Below are 12,350 nucleotides of genomic sequence, written 5' to 3'. Positions count from 1 at the left end.
GAAATGCTGGCTCAGGAATGACCTTTCCTAAACTGTGTCCTAAATTACACAGTGACTCAGAGTGCTGCCTGATTTCACTGACAGACAGCTAGTCAGCAACAGTAGGTTCACTGCCACCCTAGTCAAAATAACTACATAACATCAGCTAATGTTAAGAGCTGTTTTTCAGAGAAATCCCAGAGYAGCCAAAGACAAGAGCAGCTGTAGTGAACTTTATTCAGTTTAGCAACAGCATCCAATACCTTGCATTTCTCTCCCAACACTTTTCAGGTCTCTGCATCAAGATAGAAGGTGTCACTAGAACTGGCTGTATGGAAATACACCAGACTTTCTTCTTAATTCTTCCTCCTATACTCCAGACAAGGGAGATGAAATGAAAAGTAGGAGTACCAATTCTTGTTTCAGTTTATAGCCACTATAATTTCTCTGCTTCATCCTCCTCTTTTGATGGATCTCAGTTTCTCACACAATACACATCTCATTTTTCCATTTCACRGCACAAAACCAACCAGACCCGCAAGGTTTATGACACCACTAAACAGCAACACTACATTTTCTCATTTCTTGTGGGAGCATCTCACAGCCTGGAATGTCCAGACAGCTGATTTTGAAGTCATTGTGCTGCTGGCAGAGGCTTACACATCAAAACCAATTCAAGAAGTAACACAGGGAGCTACCTTCTGCCATGGTAGCTGGTGAGCAACTTCTATATATTATTCCTCAAGGGGAGTTTTTGCTTTTTTTTGTATTTTCAGTGCCGCTGCTGGAAGAGACACCTGTAAATAAMGCCTGAGCTAATACATTCACAAGGCCAAAGGGGTGTGTTACCTCTTTTCTAATTTTCTAATTCAGCAGGATGACCTAACACACTGAAAGCAGAAGGGATACTGGAGTTAACGAGTGACTAGGAAGCAGTACTTCAGAGAGGATCACTGGGAAGGACACCTGGTATCAGACTATATGAAGCTCTGATGGCATCTTGAGGAGTCACAGAAGTGCTGGTGCCTGCCTTCAGGATGATAGAGGCTTTCTTACCTTCAAGCCAGTATGTAACCATGTCTCCTTTCCCCTRTGAAAGAAAATTAGTTATGGATTTACAATACTACCTTCCACTTGTTATATAATTTTCTTACTACAACTCAAAACAAGTCCCAAAAGGAGATCTATGTGCCTCTCAGCCACTTTGCATAGAGGAAAATGAGGCTTWAAACCCTTCCTTAAGATAACAGTGGTATCAATTAAAACCACTCTTTGAATCCCATCCAAAACTGGGTCCACAAATATGTTAATTTTCTTGTGGAACTCATATGATGATTAGTTATGTCTATGAAAGATCTTTTTTGATTTCAAGCAGTTGTGACAGTGAATGTGCCATGCAGGACTTCCAAGCTTGATTAAGTCCTTAATCTCTGACKTACCAGGTTTGTCCCATGAACAAGCCCATGGAATTGGTCCTGGCTTAGAACTTGAATATGCTCTCTTCAGGCATGGGAATCAGTCTCACCAAAACACTGTGAGAATTAGAGGACTGAAAGATGTAGAGGCCTGCATGGGTTAAAATTCAGGGACTCCAGTGTACTTTCTCACTCTTCTCTCTGAAAAGCTGAGTATAAATGTTGCATACACACCTTGACTTGTAAATTCCCACGGCATACTAACACATACTCTCCAATCTGCTCCAACAGCTGGTATGCACTTGAACTGCACTGTATTTTAAGAGCTGGCAAGAAAGATAAATATAATATTAGCAAACAATTTACACAACTAAGACAGATCCATCTCCCAATATGTGACAAAAATTTCAAGACTCATTAATGAACTTCCCCTTATGTTTTTTTTCAAGTCTTTGCTTTCATTCCTTTTTATTTGTGTTTGGAAACTGTTGCACAAGCTCCAGTATCCTGGCCTGTTTGTGAGAGCATCTCAGGACAAATATGTGGCTGTCAACAAACAGTACTCTTCTCATTCTGCATCTAATAATATTTGTGTAATCCTCACAGTTGTCTAGCTGGTGCTGCTGATGAGCGTCCTTTTCACCTGGTGAAGAAAACCATACCCAGTTCTACCTCCTGGTCAATAAGGAGCCAGCGCTTTCTTTGCACACACAGTTTTCAGCAAAGTCTAATAATTAAAGAAACTGCCATCCGTGCTCTGGTTACAAAATTATCTTAGGGTTAAAATATGATAATGTAATTTGAGATCCACAGATGTATATGGCCAGAAAAAGAGGGAGAGAAAATAAAGGCTTGAAAGGTAAACAGTTTTGTCTTTATTCTTAAGTCTATAGTGTTGATACACTGTCTGAAAAAGAGACTGGCATATAGAACAAAAGATGAGCTACRAAGAATGATGGAAGCAGATTTTGAAGGTATTTGTTTTAAAGGAGTTCAGATGAGGTGACATTAAAAGCATAAAAGGAGTTATCTGGGAGACTGACAGAACGAAAAATAAGTTTTAGATGTTCCATCCAGGYTAGCATTTGCTTTGGAAAAATAAAATTGTAAGAGACAATGGATGCTGGTGATTTTCAAATCCTTTCAAAACTTTCAAAACTATCATGTAGGACCACTCACCTGTCTTTCTGCCTTGTTTTTAGAGGATCATGATAGATGTTGAAAGCATCAGTTTTTTACCATGTAATTAGACTTGAATGATCTTGTCTGTGCCTAGTTCAAATCCATTTACAATGCATTGCAATGTGAACCTTAAAACAATTCAGCTTCATTTCRTGAATGAAAGGAAACAAGCCATCAGGGTTCTTTGATGCTGAATCACTTGATCTTTTTTTCTCTCAGTTCTTGTAGATCCAGCTAAAATATTTCAGAATCTGAGGTTCAAATGTCCATATTGGATAAAGATGAAGGTTACTAACAAAAATTAGAGCTTAGTTATTTCCTGGGAAGAAGTGAAGGTGAACGTACCTCCATGAAATTTGCTTAATCTCTTTGCTAGAGGACACATCTATATAGAAGACACAATCTTCTACATTGGTTAAACATAGACACAGCTCCCATGGTGTCCTACTATTGCTTTTGCTCTCCATAAGAGAAAGTTATCAGCAATAAAAGAGGAGTGATGAAAATATTTTTACTATGAATCCAGATGGGTGCCAGGAACAAATAGAAACAGTGCATGTAACTACTTGCCTCTCATTTTATTTTATTCTCACCTTTTTTACTGCAGAGAACTTCAAAGCCACAAAAATTGCTTTCTGAGACTTGAGAAATTAGTGCATCTGTTTACAAAAATGGTTGTAGAGAATATTACTCTCATAATCTGTCCCTAGGCAGACTGGACCCAGAAATCAAGAAACTCCTTGCAGGATTTGCAATCATTTAAGCAAATCAGGACTCAAAACTCAGCATAATATTTTTTCAGAACTAATTCAGGGATGAATAAAACCCCACTGCAGTTTGTTACTTATTACCTTCACCAGTAGATTCCATYCTAGAAGCTGTGTTCACAGTATCTCCAAATAAACAATATCGTGGCATTTTCGTTCCAACAACTCCAGCTACAACTGCCCCTGTTACGAAATAGAAAACAAGATACTTTGTATTTATAAATAACATAAGTCACACACTCTTCCTACACTATTTTACTTCAAATTTGTTAACTGGATAAAGACTGAGTGTCAGTATTGTCTTTACACAGGTTACACATCTGTCTTATAAGTGATTTAAAACATAGAAGATATGATTTCTTGGTMAGACTATGTATGGTGATTAATTGGGAGATGCTGAGCTGCACAGGACGTATCCAACTCTGGCTGTTTGTCAAGGAGCTGCAAGCATACATCAGATCAGGGAGCTGGGAGTCTGAGAGTAAAGGCTAGATCAGAGTGTCAAGAAGCAACTCACTGTTTTGAAAAGAGAGCATCTGATAAAGACAAGTAACAGACACAAAATGGCAGTTCTAACTCACATCAGCAAAGGCACTGGGGCTGTTTCCAATGTTCTATTCTACACTGAGGTACCAATATCCTATGTATCCAGTAATTTATTCTGTTGGGATGTTCTCTATGATGTGTTCCATCGCATATCAAGAAATTAACTTTATTTTTAATGGAGAGGAAATGGCCACTATAGATGTACTTTTTAAGCCAGAGGARGATTCTTGCAGCTCTCTCAACATACCTGAATGTATTCCTGCTCTTATCTTTAGGAGCGTATTGGGCTTGTGTGGGATCTTAAAAGTCTTGCACACATCCAGAAGGTCTAAAGCCATGCTTGCAATCTCACCAGCATGAAGGATCCCATTCTCCTTGGGTACTCCTGACACCACCATATCTGAATACAAAAATGCAACTGTATTAACCTTTGGCATTACACATAGATTTATTAAAGCATGCTGCCTACAATAAAAAATTTAAAAAGTTAAAAAAGAGAAAGAAGCCCTATTCCTTCATATCCCAAGGCACACTTGTGCCTGCTGAACAAAGAAATTCAGAAACAAATGAAGGCTAGGGCAACCACTCGTGTGTAATTATCTCAGCTATGAAAAATATTATATTTCCTTCTTACTTTTAAATAAGATTTATTCCCTCCAACCCTTTCTTTCTTCCTCCTTCCCTCCATTGAGAATGCTTAAAGTGGCACAGGCAGTGCAAATGTGGCAGTTTGGTACCTTTGATTGGTGAGCAAATACTATAAAATAAAACAATGACTCCAACTAGGCATTGTCTTATGCTTCCTGCACTATGCACTATCAACACTGATAATGGATTCTGAAGGTCCCAGAGTGCTGAGGTGGAGAGCCATGGCTGTGAGAATGGACAGACTCCTGCTTAACCCTGAACCTATGTGGGATTTGCTGCTCTAGCTCAATCCCCGTAACTCTATGGGGGGAATTCATCCAGTAGTACCTAAAGACCTGGCTGAAGCTATTGCAAGACATCTGAAAATGCTCTTTAAATGGTCATGGAACTCTGGAGAGGTCCCAGTCTACAGGAAGCTGGCAAATGTTACCTAAATTTTCAAGAATGGCTAGAGGGGTAACCCGGTAAACTACAGGCTTGTCAGTCTCACTTCAGTGCCTGGTAMAATTACAGGGAAAATTTTTCTAGGAGATAATGAAAATCACCTGAAGTACACCRTTGTCATTGGTCACAGCCAGAACAGTTTCATGAAGGGAAAGTTCTGTTTCTCAAATCTGATTTCTATTTATGACAGGATAACCCACCCAGGTGATCACGGGAAGACAGTTGATGTAATTGTCTTTTTTGATTCCAGCAAAGCTTCCAATATTGACCCCACCAGGATCCTTCTGGACAAACTGTTATGTGGCTAGATTAACACATCACGTGATAGGTGAGCAACTGGCTCAAGGATCAGGCACGAAAGGTTACAGTGAATGGGGTGACATCAGACAGGAGACCTGTCATTGGTGGGGTTCCACAGGACTCCATGCTCAGCCCTGTGCTCTTCAACATCTTCATAAATGGCTTGGACACAGGACTGGATGGGATACTAAGTCTGCTGATGTGACTAAATTGCCTCAAAAGAAGAGAGGCCCTGCTAAGAGACTTTGACAAAATAGAGGGCTGGGCAATCACYAACTTCATTATGTTTAAGRGAAAATGTTAGATTCTGTTCGTAGGATGGGGCAACCCAGGACATAGAGACACACTGGAGAATACGACACTAGAGAGCAGTCCTGTAGAAGGGGTTTGGGTGTCCTGGTCAATGGCAAATTGAACATGATCCAGCAGTGCCCTGRCAGCCAKGAGGGCCACCCGTGTCCTGGGGGATCAGGCCCAGCATGGCCAGCCGGGCAAGGGAGGGGATTGTCCCGCTCTGCTCTGACCTGGGGCGGCCTCAGCTCCASTGCTGGGGGCAGCTTTGAGTGCAACAACATAAGAAAAACATAAAGTGATTAGACAGTGTCCAAAGGAAGGCCACAAACCTGGTGAAGGGTTTTGAGAGGAARCCGTGTGAGGAGGGGCTGAGGGCACTCGGTCTGTTCAGCCTGGAGGAGACTGAGGGGAGACCTCACTGCAGGGACAAGTTCCTGGTGAGGGGAAGAGGGGCTGGCACTGATCCCTTCTCTGTGGTGACAGTGACAGGAYGAAAGGGGGTGGCCTGAAGTTGTGTTCAGGGGGGGTTTAGGTTCTTCACYCAGAGCATGGTTGGGCACTGGAACAGGCTTCCCAGGGCAGTGGTCACAGCACCAGCCTGACAGAGCTCAAGTAGGGCCCAGACAATGCTCTCGGGCACATGGTGTGCCTCTTGGGGATGGTCCTGTGTGGGGCCAGGAGCAGGACTCTAGGATCCTTGTGGGCCCCTTCCAATTCAGGATATGCTATGATTCTTTGGTTGTATTACTGTGTAGGGCAAGAGACAGGTCTTTTAGGGATTTCTGGGGTGCCTTTGTTCGGGAATTTTATGCTCAAGAATGTGTTCAACAGTTCCATAGAGAAAAGATAGTGGGGTTTTGTCCATATCTCTTATAGGATTTCCAGTCTGTCTCATCCAAAAGCCCTATTAGATTTCCTTATGGAACTCAATTTTAATCCCCAGTAGATTCAGAAAATAGCAAATATAAAGCCATCTTCCAAAAATTCAAAGAAAAGAGGCAGTCAAGCTCCTCCAGTGTATTAGGAGAGAGAAGATTGTTATTATCTTTTAAAAAATGACAGATAATAAAGCTTAGGGTATGGCATCTCTGATCCCATGTAGAAGGTAATTTTTTTAGCTGTGATCCTGTTACAGAAGATGCCAGCTGGGATTAATCTGCTGCCAAGATTTAAAGTCAGACCTTACAAGTCATAGGATCCAAATAAACAGAAGCAGTATTTTACTCAATTCATTTGTCCCATTCACAACACTCATCAATTGTACAAATGAATAAAAGTATGCCAGAAAATGTTCCTGAAGGGAACTGTTAGCTCTAGGGCTCTGTTAGCTAGGGCTCTGTTAGCACTCATCTTCTAATTGTTTTATGTGGTCTACCCAGAGGTAAGAAGCTTTCCAAATCTCCTTCAGCTGCTCTTCCTTCTCAACTAAGAGATGACACCCCCCAGGCCCYGTCGCGGTCCACAGCTCAAGAAACTTACAGGCATCTCCTATTGTCTCAACTTTATAGACATCATAGTTATCTATGATTTCATCAAAGGTGGTATAAAGCTTGTTCAAGAGATCTACCACTTGGTACGGTGTGCTGCTGCTGGACAGCTCAGTGAAGCCAACAATGTCACTGTTAAAACACAACAGAAAGAGCATACTCATCCACTGTCTTAATCATTGATGATTAGCTACCTTAAACATACAGTGAAAATTTTTCAGTGCATTATACCAGCCTTCTCTGTTCAATATTTCTTTCACAATGAAAGAAAAACTATCTCATTGGATATTTTTTTCTTCATTTATTTAAATTGACAGAAGACTCCTTCCTTTTAAAAGGACATACTGAGTTCAGTCTTTTTGCTTACCAATGCAGTAGAGCATTTTTTAGGTAGACCTTAATCTGCAACAGACTAAGCAATCTTCTTTTTTGGTATAAATCTTCCATTTATGTATAAATAAAAAAAGGGAAGTTGATATCTGTTCATTCATGACAAGTGAAGGCATGCCATTTATATATTGCTTGCTGCATGCATAAAAAAGTAAAACTAAATTTATGTAGACTCTAGGGATAGACACTTAAATGGTGGATACTTTACTTAGGTTTATCTCAATAAACATACATTAATGCATGAGTAACACATGTAAAGAGATGTGCTACTGTGTTTTAGAGCTCCAGAGTAATGTAATTTTTTATTTAAGTAATCATAACAAGAAATGGGGAGGTGTGAGAATTTTGGAGGACACTCTCTTGCAGAGCCACCTGTTACAATAGATACCAGCTGAGATAGAAATTCTGCACTCAGTTAGGAGCTTCACCTCGACTAGAAGCCTGGAAGTTCTGTAGGAGACAGTTTCATTTTTATTTACCTGAAAAAGATGGTGGCACTTGAGTAACTTTGAGCTTGTGCATGTTTTCCCTGCCTGAGATCATCTGCTACTTGTTTTGGCAACATACCTGTTTTAGAAAGTAGAGTATTGTTAATCTTTTTACATGAATAAAAGCACACATTAAACATAACACGTTGTTTAAAGGAACAAAAAATATCATTAATGGAAAATACTATGAAGGTGAAAACACACTGGCATCAGAATTTGCTGCTGTGAGAATTCACAATAAATCTCACTGATAACACATCCAGATTTTTCACACAGCCCATAACTTCTAGTTCAAACAAACTGGTATCTATACATTCCAAGAAAGAGTAAGGTTACATTCTAATAGTGTCACTTAGGATTTTACTAATTCTTTCTATGTCAACTCTTGCTAGTGCTTGCCACCTGTTAGGTTTGTTTACAATCTGTTTTGTTTTGTTTTGTTTTGTTTTGTTTTGTTTTGTTTTGTTTTGTTTTGTTTTGTTTTGTTTTGTTTTGTTTTGTTTTGTTTTTAAATCATCTTTGTTTCTCCCATCTTGCACTTTCCCATCCTTCTTTTTTTCCTTTCTTGTTATTCCCATCCCTTTATGCCTCTTTTCTTGCAGAATCCTAGAACATACATTGCCATCAAAAATAACCAACTACAATTCCACATCATTTTTAACTATACAAAAGGCCTGCCACACCAATTCAAAGTCAGAGCACTATGGATTTAGGGGCCATAGGTCTTGGATGAATGAACTGTTTTCTAGGGGGGAAATATAGAAAGTAGCTAAATATCTTTCTTTGCAAGAAACAAGTATATTCATTCATTGCTGGCTTAATGTTACCTACCAAATAATCGTCTATCAAAGGGTTCATGTTTCTAGTTAGACAGSTGAAATAAAATAATTTTTGAGAAGAGTATCCAGTATTTTTTTCTTTATAACTTACTGTACAACAGACGATCAGTCTTCTGTTTTTCATGCAATAAATCCTGGGTTCTCTCAGATACCAGTATCTCCAGATGTTTGTTATATTTCTCCATCTAAATAACAAAGAATTTTATAATTCCTCCTCCTGTACAGGCAGGAATCTCCTTTCTCTGCTGATGGGCTTGAGATACTCTGCTTAAAATGAGTTGTAAATGTGCTGTTTGTGGTACGCAGGTATCCTATACCCCTGAGCCACAGGAAAGGGAGAATATAGTTTTAAAATAAAATTTGACTGACAAAAAGCGTTCAGCCCCCAAGCAGTTGARAAGGTTAAAAAACTGAATGAAAAGGAAAGCTGGGTTTCAAGCAGAGCTGCAGCTCCAGTCAGCCCAACAGAGGTGAACAAGTAACTGAATTTTCTCACCAAACAAGGGGCATAAGATTAAAAAAAAAACCCTGAAGGATAGAGGTGAAAGTTATTGGAAGTGAGCAGAATAACTTGGATTGGATTAAAAAGATAAATTTACCAGAGTCATCATCATGTCAACAGGGCTAACAGGATTCATCTTGTACAACATTTTCTTGACTTGTTCAAACGTAGGCCTTTGGGATGGATTACTTTTTCTGCAYCTTTTGATTAACTGCAGAAGGGAAGGAGAGTGAGAAAAGCAAATAGCCTTTTATTATTACCAGCAAAAGCAGACTTTTAACTTAATACTACTGTTTTCTTGGGGCCAACTGGCTTCATGAAGTTCTGTCAACTGGTGAAGAGCTGGTGAAAAGTGTCAGAGCTATCTGCAGCTGGTGAAAAGTGTCAGAACACCAGTCTCTGGTGTTCTACAGGTTTTTGCTGAATGAAGGCTATTAGTTAATGAAAATGCTACTGTGGCAAATCATGAGTCAGATATATGCATTCCTTCTGCTGAACGCTRTTTAAGCTCTTGTCCTGTAAGACAGTGTTGTGCAATTGGAGTTACACACTGTTTTCAGAAGACTTGTCTTCACACAAAATTCACAAAAGATTAAAAGCTGAAGTACTCYTTAAGAATGTTACTTTTGATTAAAATTCAGTGTTGCTAATGGGAAGGTTTTTCATGTTTAGTTTGCTACAAACCAGCAAAGGTGAATTGTATTGAACTTAAACTGAAGTAAGGATGCCACAACCTTGTTCTAATTTAATTAAACTGGGAGGAGTTGCACTTTATTGAGGGTACTGAAGAGGAAGGCTTGTTGCATGAGAATCAAACCAAACTCATAGTTTGCCTGAGACACAGACTTCATTATTTGAGAGCCCTCTGTCAGTAAGCCAGATATTACTAATATAAAATATGTATGGAATTTAACACTTTATAATAAAATGAAATTGCACAAAAATCAATGATAGAATATTTAAAACATAGTCTATTACACTGGCAGCTTAAGGGGACAACTGAATCTTTMTTTGTCACAATAATGGGGTTTTTATTAAGGATATTAAATAATTTAATTTTGTCTTGTTTGAGGTGTACTTTTKGATTTCTGGATTATTCATATTTATCAAAGGTAAAAATACCATAAAACTTATATGGCATGTTAGAAATTCACTTCAATAAAAAGTTTTAGTACACAATATTGTGTTTCACCCACCTCTATGTAATCTGTGGGACATGGGCAAGAATTCTCATCCTTTCCTGAAATTAATTCTACCAAAGGAGGGCACCAAGAATATTCAGCTGAAATGACATCTTCTTTCTAGGGAAAAGGGGATTAGACAATATTGAAACAAGTGGTATGGTTCTGATGCCAGCCACTGAAAATATATTACTATTACCATCATCACATTTATAACATCTTCCCTATCACTTCTAAGTCAGCTTTTTTACATAAGAAAAAAAAAAAAAAAAAAAAAAAAAGGAGGATAAAAAAACACATAACCCAGTCTAAACTGGGTCACTTTGTTTAAAAGCTTTTCCATGGCTGACAGGCTTTAATCTCAGTGTTTATATGACATAAACAACTTTTGAAACAAATGAATACCTGACAAGATATTGGGAAACTTTTAAGAAATCTCAAGGACTACATTAATCTATTATCACAAACTGCCAGAACAGGGAAAATGGTAGTTTCAAGTCTTAATTTTAACAATTTTTGTTAAGCAGATTTTAGAGAGAACATGTTTACATATCCAGACCATCTGTTTTCAATTTCAAGGTGAATTCTTTTCTCTGTTTGCCATTTAGCACTGATCAAAAGACACATGCAAAATAGACATTTTCCTTACGGAGAGCAACTAATTTGCTTTTCTAGGTAATTCTTATTGCTGCAAGATTCCACTAAAAAAGGGCCTGTAAATGGCAGGAAAAGGAAGAAGCAAGAGAAAAAGGAATATGTCAATACATACATTCTCCCTGCACCCACCCAGCCATTAAGCCTCACAAAACTAATCAAAAGGCAGTTTTGGAGCTACAATATTTTTATCATATGCACTTCTTCAAAGCTCTGAAAGGGGAAAATGGTGGATCTATGGGGAAACTCTGACTGCATGTTTCATGGGAACTGATCTGGCATCCATAAAATCATGAGGAAAACACATGCTCATCAAAGGTGCAGTAACTCAAAGTTTGGTTTGTGTCTTCAGCAGAAATGGAATCAAAGTTGCCATGCAAATTCCACAGTTCATCTTTACTTACTGCCATAGGGTCACTTCTTGTGGCAATTTCTAGTAAAATGATGGCATAACTGCAGAATAAAAATGAAGCAAAATCTTAATGAAATAACAGTTAATTGAGTCAGTGATTTCTTCTTCCCCATTCTATGACTAAAATCCCAATATCCCAARGGGAAGGATGACAATGGTGCAGCTATTACTACTTCTTACTACTTTTGTTTTCAGAGATCTGTTACTGAATGTTTCATAGCATTCCCCTCTCATGATTATCATTCCCAGCGATGTTTAGTYTGATGGGCAGCAAAGCAATTTTCTCTGGAAGAATTAATGGAATCCAGAGGTGATACGTGCAAGTTTATGTACATGATTCCTATCAGTTAAACACAGAGGTCTGATTCTTGCTCTACTCAAGGSACAAGAGCAGGCTTGTAAGAATCATCAGCTGGAGAAGTGGCTTTTCACTATAGATCCCTGTTCTAGAAAATGTCCATAAAGTCTATGACACAGGGTGTCCAGAGGAGATATTTTACAGTAAGCATTTCTGCTTGTTCCTTCTGAATTATATTTTCACCRCCATCTTCCTCACTTGAACTAAGGTCAAACACATTCATCAAGGATGAAGAATAGAAAGAGTAAAAGTTGAGAGTTTAGTCTTTTTACTGAACTCACTGTAAATCTTTCAGAACAGTGATCTCTTAAAAGCAAGTGCCTCCTCCAACCACCAAGCTTGATATTCTCTCACCTCTTTCTATAGTGAAACTGTGCAATAATTTACTGCTGTGTGCCTCTCAGCTTGGTAACATTTATTTTTATGGAGAATATTGGTTTTCCRTCTGTGTTGCTATTGCTAAT

At 38.7% G+C, this 12,350-nt stretch overlaps 1 protein-coding gene across 1 annotated transcript in view; it reads right to left on the bottom strand.

The window, feature by feature from the left end:
• Positions 1-919: 919 nt before the first annotated feature.
• Positions 920-12,350, bottom strand: part of LOC130572931 (atrial natriuretic peptide receptor 2-like) — a 34,179-nt gene continuing 22,748 nt past the window's right edge. Inside the window, exons 14-23 of the mRNA XM_057364983.1 lie at positions 11,517-11,569; positions 10,478-10,575; positions 9,379-9,492; positions 8,871-8,964; positions 7,932-8,019; positions 7,055-7,194; positions 4,137-4,289; positions 3,428-3,526; positions 1,629-1,720; positions 920-1,069 (exon numbers count right to left, since the gene is read on the bottom strand). Of these exons, the coding sequence (XP_057220966.1) occupies positions 920-1,069; positions 1,629-1,720; positions 3,428-3,526; positions 4,137-4,289; positions 7,055-7,194; positions 7,932-8,019; positions 8,871-8,964; positions 9,379-9,492; positions 10,478-10,575; positions 11,517-11,569 (1,081 nt within the window). The remainder of the gene's footprint in view (positions 1,070-1,628; positions 1,721-3,427; positions 3,527-4,136; positions 4,290-7,054; positions 7,195-7,931; positions 8,020-8,870; positions 8,965-9,378; positions 9,493-10,477; positions 10,576-11,516; positions 11,570-12,350) is intronic.

This window comes from Malurus melanocephalus, unplaced genomic scaffold, assembly GCF_030028575.1.
Source record: "Malurus melanocephalus ecotype Western Australia unplaced genomic scaffold, MMel_1.1 scaffold_45, whole genome shotgun sequence".
Classification (NCBI taxonomy): domain Eukaryota; kingdom Metazoa; phylum Chordata; class Aves; order Passeriformes; family Maluridae; genus Malurus; species Malurus melanocephalus.
Note: the sequence above shows the minus strand (reverse complement) of the source record. Positions and strands in the feature narration are given on the sequence as shown.